This window comes from Dromiciops gliroides, chromosome 4, assembly GCF_019393635.1.
Source record: "Dromiciops gliroides isolate mDroGli1 chromosome 4, mDroGli1.pri, whole genome shotgun sequence".
NCBI lineage: Eukaryota > Metazoa > Chordata > Mammalia > Microbiotheria > Microbiotheriidae > Dromiciops > Dromiciops gliroides.
The window spans coordinates 3614541-3633586 of record NC_057864.1 but is presented as its reverse complement, the minus strand read 5'-3'; the positions used below and the strand labels follow the sequence as shown (position 1 = coordinate 3633586).

The 19046-nt window shown below is 46.2% G+C and overlaps 1 protein-coding gene across 1 annotated transcript in view; it reads right to left on the bottom strand.

Moving 5' to 3' along the window:
- ERICH3 (glutamate rich 3) overlaps positions 1–19046 on the bottom strand; it is a 130033-nt gene that overhangs the window by 88365 nt on the left and 22622 nt on the right. Inside the window, 4 exon segments of the mRNA XM_044005386.1 lie at positions 2355–2483; positions 8381–8452; positions 10748–10873; positions 12710–12803. Coding sequence (XP_043861321.1) covers positions 2355–2483; positions 8381–8452; positions 10748–10873; positions 12710–12803 — 421 coding nt within the window.

Genomic DNA, 19046 nt, shown 5'->3' with positions numbered 1-19046 from the left:
TGTGGGGTGGGGGGGCTGGGACTCAGAGCTATCTGGAAGATTAGGGGGGGATGCCCTTCCCTTCCTCCCTCATGTCCTTCTTTGTGCAGGAAAGGGAGTCTTTCAGGAAGTGAGAGATGCTAGGAAGCATGGGGAAACAGGCCTTTGGACTCATCGACACTTTCTTATTTGCTTTTTTCCATTAATGAGGTCTGTGTTTTCCCCCCAGCATTCAGCATTGACTACTCTTTCCGATATCTTGAGAATCAATACTTCATTTCCTTCAAAACAGTCTCCTCCTGCACAGGTCTCCCTTGAGTCGCCCTTGGCCTAGTCCAGCAGCTATTCCTGCCCCCATTTCCTTTAGTAAAATTAATCCCCTCATGTACCCCTTGACATTAGTCCCCTAATGTGGTGATTCCATTGTCAGTGATGGAGAAAAGGGTCTATGAGAGAAATCTCAGATCGTTTCCATTTTCATGCATTTGTTATCCCCTTTCTGATTTTATTCCTGAGTAACTTCTGGCTGACCCGGCACAGTCAGTTCTCCCTCTAAATTTTTCTGCAGTTGTGTTTTTCCCTCCCTTGATTCTTACTGTTGTATAAAATGATACGGTCCAGAATCTTCCATGATTTTCCTCCATGAGATTTTATCCACAAGCTCGTGTTACAGTGGAGTGGGAGCCTAGCGGCTTGTTTCTCACTTTGGCTGAGGACATCTGAGGAGGTTTTTCTTCTGTTGGCTATGAGGACAATAATATTTAATGGAGGTGGGCAGAGTAATCTGACTGATTCCTCGGTACGTCTGTTGTGAGTTTCTTACCATTCCCCAATCTTTAGCATCTACAGTGTATTTAAATAGGTAAAGATCAAGAGGCCGTGACGCGATTCAATCTGTCCCTGTCAGATCACACCAGGCTCTCTTGGCCACAGTCACAGGTGCTGAGAGGGACCGTTGCTTTCCCTCCAGGTTCCCATCACTCTACCCCCAGGCTCTCCTCCCAGCAATGTCCACAGGCCTCAGGAGCTACAAAAGGTCATGAACATGAGTTTTCTCCATTTCCTCCTTGGCCACTAGATAAGCATCCCCCGTGGCAAGTAAGAATAGCTAAGTGACCATTAGTTAAACCCAAGGTGTGAGTTCCTTGGGATAGGCTCCAGATCACCCCCTTCCTCTAGCAGACTCATGGACAATTGTCTGGGCACTGGATGGTTGAATGACTCTGGGCTCCCGTGGCCAGGCTGGGTCTGGAGACCAGCTGGAGACCATTGCCTGTGGACTACAAAGTCACAACCCTGTCCCCTCGACCAGAAGGCCTGGGCATAGGAACAGGAATTGGGACCACATGCCATTCTTCCAACACGAGACATTTCCTGGTGAGGAAACCACCTCTACCAATGTGGTGGTCACCCCTCCTGCAATTTATAATCTAAGGAAGTGACATTCCCAAGGTCACATAGCCTAGATGTCAAGGGCGAGATGTGAACCCAGGTCCTTCCGCTTTCACAGCCAGCTCTCTTTCTACTACACCTGCTGCCCCTCATCATATTAATAATAAGTCAATATTGTGTTATGATTAATGGAGTGATGAACTCATTATTAAAATTAATGTTAAATTAACTGTAAATTAATCTTTATAGATAGCCCACAAACTCTGTGACTCTTAGCACCATCTGCCCTCTTTCTCTGCTGGACCAGCACCATGGCTGCAGAGACAGAAAAAGATTTCACCAAACCAAGCAGAATTTTGCATATCTATCTTCCTTTCATGGGTTACCAGGGCCCAAGGAATCGTCAGCCAGTGGCCAGCCTCCCAGTGATCCCAGGATCAGAGACTTTCAGCCAAAAGGAAACTTCCTCTCCCTTCACTTTGCCAAAGAGGAAAGTGAGACCCGGGGAGGTTGAGTGACCTGTCCCAGGTCACAAAGGCAAAAGGAGCCAGAGGTTGGATTTGTCCCCAAGTTCCCTGAGCATAAATACAGTGCTCCTCTGGGAAGCCTTGGGAAACAGGCACGATTGATTTCTGGGACTCTACTCAAAGCCTTTCTAGCATGGAAAACGGGCTTGATTTAAAATGGCATCACCTGAGACATTAGAAGGGGCTTTTAGAGAGCGCAGGACCAGAGGACCTCATCCAGAAAGGACCTCATAGGTCACTGAGTTCAACCACCTCATACGAAAGGTGAAGAAACTGAAGCAGGTTAAGGGAATTGCCAAGGGTCACGCAGGGAGGAAGCAACATCAGCGGAATTTTCAATGAGGTCCTCTGATCAGTGTTCTTTCCGCTGACCACCACTTCTCCCAGACTTTCTGATAATGTTTACAACTCACACGTGTATCCATTTGGGCATGAAACATCTCTCATAAGACTCACCAGTTTTAAAGAACCAGAATACACTTGATCAATCACAACAGATGATCCATGGTTTACTTTTGGAGCAATTGGAGGATGAGGAGATAACACAGGCATGTAATGTTCAACTGCCCTCCGTGAACGTCCAACCTAGAAGAAAGGAGGGACACTGGGTAAACATAGACAGTACGTCTAGTCTAAACCAGCCCTACCACAAATCTGTTTTGGGACCTATTAGATCTCATTATCCAAGAGCAGAACTATGAGTGCTTTAAGAGCATTCGCAGTTTAATTAGATTCTTATTCTAAGAGCTCATATTTTTATTGTGTTGAGGGGTTCCAAAAATTTTTGCACACTCACTTACCACATCTCTGCTCCATCTTTTCAAGGGGGGTATTTCTAATAGCTATTAACTATGTCATTTTCTAAAAGATAGAGGAAGCAACAAAGTGAATTGCAATGATTAACCTGATTCCGACTCACAGGGAAATCCTTGTTTCTGAAAGAGAAATAGTGGAAGAGACACTGACCTCTTAAGAGGTTGTGACAGACCATTCAACTCAATTCAATTACCTACACATGTGCTAGGAGCCTACTATGTGCCAGATGCTGGAGAGAAAAGGCACAAATCAAATAACACCTACCTTCAAAGAGCTTTTATTCTTCTGGGGAGTGGGGAAGAAAGGGGGTGATTTGACTTATCCTGAGAAGTAAACTCAAGCAATAGACAAAGTACTTTAGGGAGACGGAGAGAGATGGTAACTAACATAATCAGGGAGACTAGCATAGAAGGTGACTTCCTGAATGGGCTTGGATGGAACCAAGGAATTTTACCAGGTAGGAGGGAGGAGAGCATGAATCCCAGAGGGGGTGGGAAAGGGAACAGTCCCTTCCATACTGGGAGGCCTGGAGTGAGGGAAAGTGAAGAACCAAGGGTGAGTCCATGGTTGTGGAAGTGACGTCATCCCCCAACCCTGTGTTCCTGCTTTCTTCAGGTAAACATCAATCCCTTTACTTGTGCCACTGAACCAACTCCTCCTGGATCTTCTGTGAGTCTGACCTATTGACCAAATATTCCTCGACATTTCCAACATCTATACACTGGCTCTTACTCTAATGCCTAAAAACATTACCAGATCTCTCACACTTTAAAAACAAAACAAAAAATGAACAAACAACAAAAAAACCCTTCACTTATGCTGCTATCCCCTCCAACTATCATTCCAACATCTCTCCTGCCTTTTATAGCCAAACTCCTCAAAATCTTTCTACAAATATTTCCCTCACTTTCTTCCCTCCCACCCAATGCTGAAACCCTCAGAATTTGGCTTCTCTTCCCACTCTTAACTGGACCCGCTAATCAGTCCTCATTCTTCTCAACCCCTTCTGCAGCACATGGCATTGTTGGTTATTCTCTGCTCCAGGACGGTCTCTCTTCCTTGGTTTTCACGACATCATGGTTCTCTTTCTATGTGTGGAACTGTTCCTTCTTGATCTCTTTTGAGGGTCCTCATTCGTTTTCCACCTCTTATGCTGTATCCCAAAGTCCTTCACTCTTCTTTCTCTGCAGTCTCCGTGATCTCTTTAGCACTCTGCCATCAAACTTCATTTCAGTTCAGACGACTCCCAAGATTATATCCTCAGCTCCCTTGCCTCTAATGAGCCCAAGTCCTGCATCTCCACTTGCTGGGCATAGGACCCTGGGTAAGTCACTTAACTTCTGTCTGCCTCCGTTTCCTTGACTATAAAATGGGATAATAGCAGCCACTTCCTACAATGATTAGCCAACCAACAGTCATTAAGTCCCTACTGTGTTCCAGGTACTGTAAGGCAGATATAAAGTAAGAATAAAATGGCTAGAAGGTGCTAGAGTGCACAGAGTGCCCAGCCAGAAGGCAGGAAGATGAGTTTAAATTTAACCCCAAACACCTCTTGGCTGTGTGACTCTGGGCAAGTCACGTAGCCACAGTCGGCCTCTCCTCCCAGGATGGCTGTGTGAGGATAAAGCGGACATTTATAAAAAGCACTTGGCACAGTGCCTGCCCGCAGTTGGAGCCTCATCAATGTTTATCTCCTCCTATGGGTAGAGGGAGGAACAGAGAAGAAACATTTACATACATAGGTGTTGGTACGTGTAGACAAAGTGGCAGAGTAGGCAAGATGAAGGCACTTGGAGAAGGTGTTGCTTCAGCTGAGCCAGGAAGGAAGCCAGGAATTCTCATATTACAACCATTAGAAAAATCACTTCAATTTTACCAATGTTTATCAAACAGCTCCTCCATACAAGCCCCAGTGCTTGGTATCCCCCGGGATAGCAAGCGCTTAGCACACGGCCTGGCACAAGGTAGGTGCTTAATAAATGTTTATCAACTGCCTGACTAACCACAAAGTCAAAACCAAGAGTCCTTATCCTCAGGGAGCTGACGTGCTCCAGGTAGTACCTCTGCTCCCTCTTCATCATTCTCATCAAAGCTACATGAAGGGAGAGAGAACTAACAGGAGGCAATCCTACATCTTCAGTAAATGGTTGGCACCTGGTCTGAGCTTCAAAGAAAGAGAAAGACTCGGGAAGAGCAGAAAGATGTATTCCTGGCCAGGGGGTGGATCAGACAGATACTCAGAGGCAGCCTGGCCTTGCCCTCTGACCTCTGACCTATAAAGGTGGTGACCCCGAGCCATCCGATCTCTTGGAGCCCCAGGTGAACCCTAAGATGGTGCTGTCCAGAGGAAATTCCCCACAATGATGTAATCATTGGCCCAGATGAAGCAAGGAAATAAAGGTCACACCGTCCACATCACTGCTAGAGGGTTCTCCTCCCACTGCTGTTCTATTCTTGAAAGAGAAACCAGAAGGAAGATAATAAAGTAGGTTGGCCTTGTTACCATCCTCCCTTGTCATCAATATTCCCATTCATAATGAGCACCAGGTGCTCCCCTTTCTGATTCTTCTCTTGTTCCCCAAACAGCATAAAACAAGCTACTCTGTTGATAGTGTGAGACCACCACCCTTAGCGTGTCCTGTGTTTCAGAGCTCCTGATGTGGTTCCTATAGGACTGCCCTATAAGACTCTCAGTGCCTGACCCTTGGCTCCATCTGCACATGCATCTTTTCTGAGTTCATCTGAGATCCCTGTGTGTCTACACAGGTCTATGAAAACAACTCTCCCCTTCTCTCTTCCCAGAATCTTTTCTCCTTGTCTCTTTTGCATTTCATTCTTGAGAGCTCCTGTTCTGAACTCTTTCAGTGCTATTCTCCCCAAATCATGACTCTGTGTCAGATCATCCACGCTTTCTCTCACCTTGATCACAAACACTCTTCTGGGCTGGTTATTCCCTTCTCTGTAACCTCTACCTCGACCAACAATTCCGTCTCGTTGGACAGAATCAGATCCAGAATAACATCTGCCCATTCACTTCCTCTACTGTGGAAGGTTCATTGAAGCAAGTGGTCTATTTGTTAACTGCTCTGGCTTTGGTGGAGTCCAGATAACAGAAATCCCCCATCACTACTATATCATCTTTCTATACTGTGTCTGTGGTGTTCCCCCAAATCCTCCTCCTGTTTATTTGGTCTGTGCCCTACCCCTCCAAGAGCATCATTTCCATTTCTAATGTCAGTGATCCTCACCCAAACGCTCTCCACCATGCTTCTCCCAACAGCTTCCTGCTACACCTCAGAACATCAGCTACTGAAATACTAAGGTACAATGTGGTGGTTCCACTATCGTCCTGGAGGAAAACAGAAGACCATAAGAAATGCCAGTAGATCTGTGATATTTCACGTCTATTTGCTGCTTTCTTTCCAACTTAATCCAAAAATGGTATTGGAATGATCTGGCTTAGCCAAGTCTCATGCGAAGGCTCCAGAAGTCTTGTTTTCTCTTTGGCTGTAGCTGCTTTGGGCTGTTTTGTGAGGCAACACTGCTTGGAATCTTCCGCTGCTTTGTGATGTTTTGCAAATGAGTTTATGCTCTAATCCAGGGTTGCCCTTGGCTGCCTTGTCAAATCGCTGGGGTAAAAAGATCAAATGTAGGTTGACTGGCTGCTTCCAACACACGGATGCCTTGCCTTGTTGTGGGCACCACATTTATTATTATTAGATTTCTCTAAGTGATGGATTGTCAATATCTTTACTTTTATCCATTTCTCTTTTTTGAAGCGAGTCAATTGTTCAGAGAGGTCTAGCATGAGTTGCTGTAATCTCATGCAATGTCCTTATGTCACCTAAGTTGTCCATGATTTTTCCCTTTGCATTAATAGTTGGCAGTTGGGATGCATCCATCACACACCTGATTCAGAAAAACATAGCTACATGTGAAAATGTGTATTCTGTGCCTTTTAAGGACAATCAACTTATATTCTTTTGTTTGCAATGTTGTTTAGTTCTATCTATGCCTTCTTGAAAAACATACTCAAGATACATAAGCATGAATCTATGAGTGGTTTCCTAACATTTGGCTTTTAATTTATTGATACTAAATTGTATCTTAAGTATTTTAACATAATAAATGTTTCCCTCATCCACTAGACTTGATTTTTCACTATAGTCAACAAGTATCAAGGCATATGTTGACTCAAGTCCTTTTATGGAATGTCTCTGCTTCTAAATACTCTACAAGCACCAGAAAATCAGCAACAATGACCTTCACAGTGTCCTACTGTGTATGCCATAGGAGTATTACAAAGGGAGATGACCTAGCATCCCATAAAATAATATTCACTTTGGGGACATTTTGAAATAAATTCTATGAACTCTTTTATTTGCCTCTCTATAAAGACAGCCTATATGTCATCCTTCCATTTGTTCATAGCTTATTTATTGATAATTTTATTGATAAAATCAATGTGAATATTGTTGGATTCCTGCAGGACTGAAATTCTTTGGTCATTGGACAAAGATCTCACATTGAACGTGCCCTTGGTGAAATTAACTTTAATAATTGGTCAAAGGACTCTGTGATGGATAGTCCCCTTTGTCCCCTTTCTCATCCCTCTGCAATTTTCTCTGTAGGAGAAAGTGAAGGGCAGCCACTTTGTATTTTCATGTTTTATTGCATGCTGTAGCCCCCAAAGCCGTCTGCTCAATGGATAACCCACAACTAGTGAGCCTGTCTGCCCTGAGTTAAGACTCCAGCTTGAAGAGCAGACATTTGTGGTTGTGTCCTCCTTGTAGCCTGGTCGCCTCCTCCAAAAGCCTTTCCCCGTCTTCCTGAATTCCTGTGTCTTCCCTGTGGGGGCAGCTCCTGTCACTCCTGTCTCTCTTGTGTCTGTGCAGAGCTGCTGGCCGGCCATCACCCACCTCAGACTGTGCGCTCCTTGAGAGCAGGGGCTGTTTGGGCCTCTCTCTATCCCCAGTGCTTTAGCATATGTTTGTTGATCTGACCAGAATTTGCCAGACCAAGTGCTCCACTAACCAGCCTGCATAAATCTATCTCTTCAGACCAGCCACCCAGGTAATGGGTGGCAGAGTCGGGATTTGAACCCAGGATCTCAGATTCCAAATCCAGCGCTCTGCAACATGCAACAACAGCTCTTCAAAATCATGTCATGGGGCGTCTAGATGGCACAGTGGATAGAGCACTGGCCCTGGAGTCAGGAGGACCTGAGTTCAAATCCGGCCTCAGACACTTAACACTTACTAGCTGTGTGACCCTGGGCAAGTCAACCCCAATTGCCTCCCTAAAAAAAGGATCCAGGGATGGAATGGGTTGTGCAGCAGAGTGGCTCCTTTTTTGTAGGGAGCTCTCTAAGCCTATGAGGGGTAGAAGAGGTGCTAACCTAATGGGAGAGGGCTTTTCCTCTCTGAGGAATCCCCTACAGTGATGAAACCCCAAGGAGAGTCTTTACCCTGATTTCTCACAGATGCACCAATTAGATGGGGGGGCCTGTGCAGACAGGCAGAGTCCCTCCACCAGCCACGGGCAATGTGGTCATCAGCCCACAGTAGCTATTCCCTATCCCAAACTCAGATGATCAGCCACGACTGGGCCTCCCCAGAGCTTGGGCAGTAGGGGCAGGAGGGCTTCCGAGTCCCATCATCCATTACCTTGGCTTTCTGCACACGTTCCTTCTGAGCAGTGGATTCCAGGCGCCTCTTGAGCTCCATCTGGTAGTTGTGCTAAAGAGGAGGAGAAACAGGGTAGGGGAGGGGAGAGAACCCTTCATTAGAGCCCAGAAACATCCAGGAGAAAATGGCAGGACCATACCAGGCACTGCCCCCTCAGAGGATCCCAGTGTTCTGTAGGGAAGTGAGTCACACTTATGCAAGTGGAACCCACTGACTGAAGTTTGGGGATGATTTGTACTCTTTAAGCCATCTTTCTTTTGGTAATACACCTGCATGCATATGTGGTAAAAAGTGAAAGCTTTTAACTAAGATCTAAGAGTTGGTTAGCAATAACTGAAGGACGCCAGTTTTTGAAGGACTGCCCTTTCAGGGAGGAGACCATGACAAACAGCCATGCGTCTGCTAAGCACTCTACTTCTGGGTGTGAGCTTAAAAACAAGGAGAGAACAGAAGTGGTCTCTCTCGCCCTGCACACACACAGGCTGACTCAGCTCGTCTAGTGGGCAATAGGAACATCTCCAGGTACACACAAAAGGAAACAAGACAATTGCAAGGGGAAAGTGCTAGAGGCTTGGTGGGCTGGGAAACATCAGCGAGAAGCTTCATGTCAAAGCTGGTCCTTGAGCTGATCCTTGAGATATAGTGCAAGGAAGAAGCAAGGCTGGGATGCCCTCTGGGCACAAGGGACAGCAAAGAAAAGGAACAGGTGGGAGATGGAGGGTTATGGACAAGGACTAGTAAGAAGGCACTTCAGGCAAGAAAGAATATGTGAGCATGGAAGTGATGTGCAATGAAGGTGGGGAGGTATAGAGATAATATGCTCTGCCACATTTAAGTACTTTTGTTTAAGTTGCTTCACTATGTTTAAGTATTTTCAATAGCCTTTTATAGGCTATCTACTTTAAGTACTTTTAAGTTGTTATATTTACTTTCCATAGCACTTACATTAAGTATTTTTGTTATGTCATATTTAACTACTTTGCGCGCGCACACGCACACACATGCACGTGCATGCCACTTAATCTCTCTGGGCCTCAATTTTGTCATCTTGTAAAGTGAGGGAGGCAGAGAAAATGACCCCCAAAGACCTCTTTCATCTCTAAAGCAATGGTTCTATGATCTTAATTGATTTTCTGGCTTAAGATATAGGATGGTCACCATACACCATGATCCCACTATCTGCCCCAACTCCCACAATTCTACACCAAGGCAGCAATGGGATGCTTCTGTCAGGGGTGTTCCCTTTTCTTGAATAGTTAATACGCAAACAACTAAGCATCATTTGTGCTTCTATCCAATTAAAATAAACACCTTATTTGAAATCAGACAAATTCTGCACCTGGAAACTAACAACTCATACTTAGGACGTGAAAAATAAACAGAGACACCATATATTAATAGAAGACAAAATTTAAGGTTTCCTCAATGCAATGGCACTGTGATCATAACTCAGACCAGCAGTTATATATATTTAGGATTCTTTTACAGGCAATTCTAGAGTCGTTCATAAATGTTGACTGAATTCCCCAGGTCAACAGTTTTATGAGCCAACTTTTCTGATTTACTACTCTGCAGTCAAGCCAAGAAGTGATACGCTTTTTCACAGAGATTAAAATGTTGTCGATGCTTAAACTACAAGTTGCTTGGGGCAAGGCTGAAGCACTTTATCAAATTAGTTGGACACACCACTAAAAGTGTCATGACAGATAAAGGACACACGTGGAGTGTTCACTGGTGAATATCCATTGACCACTACGGCCTAAAGGAGAAGGGCACAGGAGAGGATATGTCCACACCAATGTCCTGCATGGTGGGGAAAGAGAATGATGACAATGAAGCCCAAGACCTGGTTTCAGGTCTCATCCCCTGACCACCTGAGTGACCATGGGCAGGAAACCACAGGGACCCTGGGCTGCAGTTTTCTCCTGTGTAAAATGGATGATGGTTCCTATGATACCTCCTGCCTCACAAGTTTTTATGAAGCCCAAATAAGATTATGTTGGCTAGCTGCTTCGTAAACTTTCCCCACACCACAGAAATGTCACCTTATTATTGAAGGCTCGAAACAGAGAGGAGTCCCTTGGATTATGGCCATGGGTTTTAAAAATGAAACACTTAATGAGTAAATATGAATAAGGAAATAGAAATGATTTTGGTTTTGTGGTTTGGGATTTGTTTTGGTTTTTTGGAGGGGCAATGAGGGTTAAGTGACTTGCCCAGGGCCACACAGCTAGTAAGTGTCTAGTGTCTGAGGCTAGATTTGAATTCACATCCTCCTGAATCCAGGGCCAGTGCTTTATCTACTGTGCCACCTAGCTGCCCCCCCCCATATAGAAATGTTTTTACCTCCATTTCGAGGATCTTTTTGAATATAGCATGTGCTAAGTATTCTCTGGTGAATTTTTGGTGGTCCTTCCTCATGATGTTCTGCCGATATTCTTTCTCAGACAGTATTCTTCCACTTCTTGTGATCTGCAATGAAGAAAGAAAAAACACATACGGAAAACACCAATGCGCGCTCACACACATAGAGCTTACACAGGCAGGTGGTTTCTAAATGAAAAGAGGACAACCATAGTTGATAAACTTTCACTGTCGATGAATATTTCATCAGCCAAGAAGGAAGAACAAAGACCAACGGTCCTCTCCTCTCCCCATCATTCTGAGCATGTCCAGGTGGCATATTTGAAATGTGCCACCAGCTTTTCATTTGCTTAAACATGTTGTTTGGATAGAGCCCAGGTGTTCTGTGTACCACCCTTCCTGCAACCATCCCCATAAGAAAAGGTGATTTTAAAAGAGCCCATTGGAGAATAAATAAAAGTTTCCAACATCCTAAGCTGCAGAAAACAACATTAATTGTTGTAACATTTACACAGCCTTGCAAAAGTTCTGAGTTCCACTGAACATTTATTAAACACCTACTATGTGCAAGGCTTATGGTGCATTGCTGAGAGGGCTAGCCTCAGAGTCAGGGAGAACTAGGTTCAAGGCCAGTCTCTGACCCTAACTGGCTGTGTGACCCTGGACAAGTCACTCACCTCAGAGACAATTCTCTAGGACTAATTCTCTAAGCTGCAGAGCAGGTGTGTTGTTGTATATATATGCATTTGTGTCCATATGCATGCAAATGTATATATGTGTGTATGTGAGATCTGGGCATGAGTATATATGTAAATATGGGTATACATACACATATGCACATATATGTGTGTATATATACATGTAGGTACCTTTGATTGTCATACCACATATATAGAAAATTTGCCAGATACCCTTAGGAGTTAAGCTAAGTCTCGGTTATGAGACCCCAGATGGGGTATTCTGTCGCCCTGAAGGAGGGCAGCATGAAAAGTCCCCTCAAACCAATTTTTTGGAATGGGGATAACCATGGGAGAAGACCCTGGGGCACCATTTTGGTAGGGAAGACTGGCGAGCATGGTAGGGTGATGTGAAGGAGGAGCCCACCTGATGGCCGCCTGTTTTCACCAATGGCCTCTGCTAAGGAGAGGCTAAGCTCGGGTCATACCCCAGTGGCTGAAGGCCTGTGGTTGTGGTTGTATCTCCTTATTTTACTGACGAGGAAACCAGTGCTCAGGCTGCCCCAGGTCACTCAGATATGCAGATAAGCGGGAGGTGGAGCCCAGCCCTCCGACTACAACTGTCACGCTCCTACCCCCATTCCACCTGCATGCCAGCACGCATGGCCTAACCCTAGTTACAGCTGCTTGTGGAAGAGAGAGCCTCGGCAGCCAAAGGCCGTGGACAATGGTCGTTCCAACACCTGGGCCCAGTCATCCCTCCTGCCCCTGGTGTCTTGAAAAATGCTTCCTCGGCATCAAGTGGCTTTTCTTTGCTCATTTACCGTGTCTGGTGTGAGCTTCCCTACAAGATTTGTGACCTACAGCAGAGAAGGTTCAGCCCGAATGCATGGACCTTCTCAACACTATGCAGAAGATGACCAGAAGCAGCCAGATGATGTGCAGGCTGGTCAAAGAACAATGGTCTCCATGGGGGTACTATCCAGGCTCTTCTTGCCTCCTTCCCACACATCTCCTCCACCATAGCCCATAGTTTCCACCATTAAAGCGTGCCCTCTACACTAGGAAACAAGCCATCCTTGATCCATCCTCCCCTTTGTCCACCTCTGCCCATCATCACATCTCCTATTAACCAGGCCTCACTTCAAACAGGCCCCTAAGACTGAAGAGAAGCTAATAAAATGAGTGGCATTTCAACATGAAAGGTGAAAAACATTTAATGAAAAGAACTCCCAGGAAGAGAGGTGAGAAGAAAACGAAGACTTACCAGTCCTGATCTCTGGAGATGTCTCCTTATTCTTATATTGCTGAAGTAGCCAACCAGGTGTTTGTCTGTCAGACTGTTATATGTTGCAAGTGGCCTGAAAGGGTTAAAAAAACCCACAAAGTTAGTGTCATAAGATTTTGGTGGATAAAAGACAGTACTTTTTAAAATCCCTAAATAACCCTGAGTTCAGGCTTCAAGAGGCTTCTTGCAAGGAATGAGATCAGATAAGTGATCCTTCATTGCCTTCACCTGCTCCCACAAGGGACCACCTACGAGGGACCATGAGAGTCTTATCTCTAATCACTGTGACCCATAAAGGGTCCAGGCCCCATGTTCCCCTCCTATCTGAACTATCCAAAGGGATCAACAATTCTGATTCCTCTAGAGCCAGCCCTGTTCCCAAGGTCAGAGCAGGAGTTTCTTTTCCATTCATTAAAGTGGTAACATTGTGGTTTGTGCTACTTACTCATCGTGCTCTAACGTCAGAGACTTTTGAACGAAATAAATGGGGAGGAATCCACGCCTTGTCTTTCAAATTGTTAACATGGTCATTCAGGCATTTATTAAGCACCTACTGTGTGTCAGGCATCATTCTAAGCCTTGAGGAGACAAAGACAAAAATGAACAGTCCTTGTCCTCCACCAGCTGAGCTGAGGTTGTCTCAGTGCCACCATCTTCTCTGGCTAGCCTGTTCCCATATGTGCTGTCCTCCAGTCTTTTTTTTAAATTTTAGTGAGGCAATTGGGGTTAAGTGACTTGTCCAGGGTCACAGAGCTAGTAAGTGTTAAGTGTCTGAGGCCGGATTTGAACTCAGGTACTCATGAATCCAGGGCAGGCGCTTTACCACTGTGCCACCTAGCTGCCCCTGTCCTCCAGTCCTGAACCTGGCTCCCTTCACCTTTGCCACCCCCACCCCTGGACAATCTCGTTTTTCTCCTCAGTTTTGCCAAGATACTTCTGCCCTCCATCCTTTACCCTGAGGTCTTTGCCTCATATTTCACTAAGAAAATAGAGGCCATCTGCCACGGACTCCGTGCTCTCCCCTTCTCGTAACTCATAACTCCTCGGTATGCCCAGTCTCTGAGTAGAAGCTTGCATTTCTTCTCACAAAGATGCATCCCTTTACAAGTATTGCTGATCCACCCCCCGTCCTTTCCCATATTCTCCAGTCAGTTACCCCCATAATCATCCTGCCTCTTGATAATCTTCAACATTCCTCCTTTGGTTGTCACCCTCTGGTCTACAAAGAAGCCCCAGGCTCACTTATCCTGAAAATCAAACCCTCACTAGACCATCCCATCCCCTTGAGGGGATTCAATTCCTCTTCTCTCCTCCTCAGTCAAGCTCCTGGAAAATACGGTCTGCTTTCCCTGCCCAGACTTCCTCTGTCCTCACCCATTTTCTCATTCGAATGAAAACTCTCTCCAAAGTTACCATTGACCTCTAACTGTCAAAGCCCCTGGTCCAGCTGGTTAAATCCTTCAGAACCTCTCTGCAGCATCCGACATTGTTGCCCGTTCCCCAATTCTGTGTACACTCTTCTCTCTGGGAGTTTGTGATAAATGCTCTTTTGGCTCTGCTCCTTCCTACCTGACCACTCCTTTGGACTTCTCTGCGGTACATCACCATCTATATCAACCCTATTAAATGTGAGTGTCCTTTGAGGCTCTGTCTTAAACCCTCTTTTTCTTTTTTCTCTATACTCCTTCACTTGGTGACCTCATTTAGCCTCCATGTCTTTAATTATCATATCTCTGCAGACAAATCTCAAATCTATAAATCAAGTCCTGGTCTCTCTCCTGAGCTATAATCTTGATCACCAAGTACCTACTAGACATTTCCAACCAGATGCCAAACAAGCATCTCAGACTCAGTTGTGTCCCAAAATGAACTCATTATCTTTACTTCTAAAGCCATTCAACTCTAGCATTTCCCTACATTTGTGAGAGCACTACCATCCATTCCTGCAGGTTCCAGCCTCAGACTCCTCTTTCTCACTCACTCCACATTCCTCATTAGTTTTCAAGTCTTTTCATTTCTTCCTGTATGAAAGTTCTTACATATGCCCCCTTCTACCATAGCCACATATTCACCACCCCCTGTATGCCGGCCCTCATCACCTCTTACCTCAACAGCCTTTTTTTGTGGGGCAATGAGGGTTAAGTGACTTGTCCAAGGTCGCACAGCTAGTAAGGGTCAAGTGTCTGAGACAGGATTTGAACTCAGGTCCTCCTGAATCCAGGACCAGTGTACAACAGCCTTCTAATCGGTGTCTCTGACTCAAGTCTCTCTTCTCTCCCTGGCACAGACATGAACACAATTCTGAAAGCACACGTCTAACCACGCTCTCCTTTTTGCATGGAGTCCCAGCACTTCTGGGTCAAGTACGAACTACTCTTTGGGGCATTTACACTCCTGCCTGACTGGGTCCCAAACCATGAGGATACAACCTCAATTCCTCTGCATTTAAAGGCGCTTTACCAACCAGGCTCTGCCCTACCTTTCACTCTCATTACTTCTCTTCACACAGTGAGACCGGCCTTCTTCCTGTCCCTCTGATGTGGAGCCTCTTTTTCATGACTGACCCCGTGACTGGAATGGATGTCCTTATCATACTGCTCTCTTCAACCCCCCTTCAAGGTCCAACCTCCCAAATGACTCCTTTCCCGGCTTCCCCAAATCACCTTAGATGCATAGTGTCTGTATTTTGTATTTACTTCTATAATGACAGGTTGTCTCCTCTGATGGAACGTAAGCTGTTCCACTTCTGTCTTTGTAGGTCAAGCACCTAGAACGTGTCCTGGCTCATAGGAGGCATTTAATAGATAGTGTTGATGTATTGATCAAGTTTATCCATCCATAACATCTACCTCACTAAACTACGAGCTGGACAGAGAACACTGAAAACCTTTACAGATGAGCCAACTGAGGCCCGTTAGAAGTTCAGTGATTGACCCAAGACCACACAGCTGCCAGGAGCAGAGCTGAGATTTGAATCCAGCTCTTTGGATGATGCATGCAGCGCTTCCTTTCTGTAGGCTAATGCCTCCATCTACATCCATGATTCCATTTGGAGACCTTGCTCGATTGATCATCATCACTCTCCTGCATCTTCAGTCTCTCCTCCTCTATTCCCTTCTTCCCCACAATGGACAACTGTGCTCATCTTCACAGCCTTTGATCTAAGAGAGCAGCAAATGGCATTTCTTATGGAGCTCCCCCCATTCCCTTATTGGAGCCTCACATCACCCTTGGCAGAGCAGTCGTGTGAATGTGACCCTCCTTCCCATTTGAGAGGCTGAATACAAGTATGAGGGGACCCTACCTCATACCCCCACTCTGGCCCCATTCTTTCCCCAGGGTCGTACTTCCTCTCATTTAGCCATTCCCTGTGACAAGTGTTAGCCAAGTGTTTACTCTGTGCCAGGGGAGGCACTAAGGACACCAACCAAGACCAAAAAGGTGGAGGCGATCAATCTCAACCTCAGGATCCTTGATCGAGAGGGGGAAGGGCCTTCAGAGGCCTCAATCTGACAGGTGAAGATTAAACAACTCTCCCCCCTGGAGGGAGTCAGGAATTTCGGTCACTCAACAAGTGTTCCTTAAGCACATACAACACCTAAAGAGAAGTTGTCCCTACATTCAAGGATTTCACATCCCAGCGGAAAAGATAACATAGGAAGGGCATTCTAGACGTAGGAAGGGCATTCTAGACGCAGGAAGGGCATTCTAGACGTAGGAAGGGCATTCTAGATGCAGGAAGGGCATTCTAGACGTAGGAAGGGCATTCTAGACGTGGAAAGCTCATTCAGAGGCATAAGTGGAGAGAGGCGTGCCCTGCCTTGCCCTCACTGGGCGTGGAACACAGGTGAGACAGAAGATGCTGTAGGTGAAGTCTGGGAAGAGAGGCCATCACCAGAGGTCCAGAAGACAAAGGATATGCATGTGTGGTCTGCCTGTCAACTCTGCACAGGTCCTGCTACCTCAGCACGCTCACATCGCTCAGGCTCCCAACCCAGGAGTCATCCTGGCCTCCTCCGGCACTGCCACACCAGTGCAGAGCCTCATCACCTCACCCCCTGGTGAGGCACTGGAGGCACTCACCTGCCTCCAGTCTCTCCTTGCTCCAAGCCAGCCTTGACTCAGATGTCAAAGTGATCTTCCTAGAGCACAAGCATCATCTCTCTATTGGACAACTCTAGTGGCTCCTTCCAGGATCAAATACAGAATCCTCTGTTTGGCTTTGAAAGCCCCTCATTATCTGCCCTCTCCTCCCTTCCCTGTCTTCTTATGCACACCTCACTCCCCAACACATACTCTTCAGGCCAGTGACACCCACCTCTGGGCTGTGCCTGATGCCTGGCATTCTCTCCTTCCTTGCTTTTACCCCCTGGCTGCCCTAACTCCCCTCCAGTTTCACCTAAAGTCCCACCTCCCAAAAGAAGCATTTCCCTGTCCTGCTCTCAAGTGACTTTCTTCTGAGACAAGCTCCAATTTCCCCCCAGAATTCTTGTCTATGCACGTTGGTCTGTGCAGTGTTTCTACCCTTAGATGCTGAGCTTCTTGGCAACAGTGACTTCCTTTGGTTTGGTTTTGCCCTTCTTTGCATGACGCTAGCACCTGGCCTGGCACCTGGCAAGTCTGCTGCCTTGACTTGACCACCAGGACTTTCTTACCAACAACATGAGCTTCATTCCCCTGCTACAATGAAGCTGTTCCTTCAAAGGCCATCACCAATTTCCCCAAGTCTAAATCCAATGACTTATTGTCTATCAACATCTTAACTGAGGTCTGCCCGGTAGCTGATTCTATAGAGTGTAGTGGGGTAGAAAGACTGTTGGCCTCAGCATCAGGAAGGCACATGGCTCTAGGAAAACCCCTTAACCTCTCTGGGTCTCATCCGTGAAACAAGAGGACCAGGCTGGGCCATCTCCAAGGGCCCTTCTAGTATAGAACCTGATGCTCTAACCAGCTTCTCACTCTTCACAGCCCTTCTCCCTTTGCCTTTGATGACCCTCCACTCCACCTCCTTTGCCAGCTAGACTTCATTCCCTCCCACCCCCTGACTCTGGGCCTTCCTCTGAGACTCTGTCTCTCTTGTCTCCCTCTACAGCCTCATCCATTCCCATGGAATCAGTGATTACCGCTGTGTGGACGCCTCCTGAATCTATATCTGTCTGTAGATCTCAAATGTCAAGCTACTGAGCAGAGCTGATTCAACAGCACAACCCTTCATCCTCACTTCCAAAGGCATTTGTCATTGGCACCATAATTTTCCTGGTCACCCAGGCTCTCAGTCTCCCAGACGACTGGAGTCATCCCCAACCCTCATCCCCATATTAGGTGCCAAGTCCCATAATTTCTGCCTGCACAATAACTCATCACTCTCTCCTTTCCATGCGGCCCCATTCTAGTTATTGGATGAGCTAGAATGGAGTTAAGGCTCTTATTAACTTGTTTTGGATGGTCCAGTAGCTTCCTTATCCCCACCCCCATATCTGGAATCTCCCTTATCTAAACTGTCCCCCAAACAGCTGCCAGGGTAATGATCTGCCTACCTCTCAGCCCTGACCCAGACACCCCCTGGCCCTGCTGAATAAAGCCCACGGGCATTCACCTGAGGAGCATCATCACACCTTGGAGCCATCTACCTTTCATTCCGGTCTCACATCTCCCCCCCTCCATTCATGGAATCTGGTTTCCTGGAAAATGGGGCTAACTTGCCATCTCCTAAACATGTCTCAGACTCTCCTGCTTCTGTGTGGTGAATGATGCCCCTTTCTGTTGTATACATGGAAGATACCTTCTTCCACAGGCTGGGCAGAGAGTGCCCCACTTGGCGTCTTGGGCAGAAACGGGGGCTGTTCTATGCACAGTTTGTACAACCTTGGACAATTCATCATCTCCTCAAGCCTCAGTTCTTCATCTATAAAATGAGGGGATTGTGTGAAAGGACCTCTAAGGTCCCTCTCCAACTCTTAGAGTGTGATCCTGGGATCTTCCAAGCCCCAGCCTCCATTTGCAAAATTCCTACCTATCTTCCCAAGGTCCAACTCCCAAGGCACCTGCAATCAAATATTCCCCATTCTCCTGAGCCAGAAGGGTGTTGTTATTCTTCTGACCTTTCAAGGCATGGAGCTGACAAACTTCTCATGTGACCCCTTCCATTCTACTTCTTATATCCAGTTATTTTACTTGAGCGTTCTCGAGCCCTTCATAATCTCTCTGAGGGTGAGAACTGCATCCTCTCTACCCTTTTACCCCACCTGGGACTGAGCCTGGTGTCCCACACCTGCTCTCTATTCAACATGTGCTTGAGGAAGGAAAGGCTGAGAAG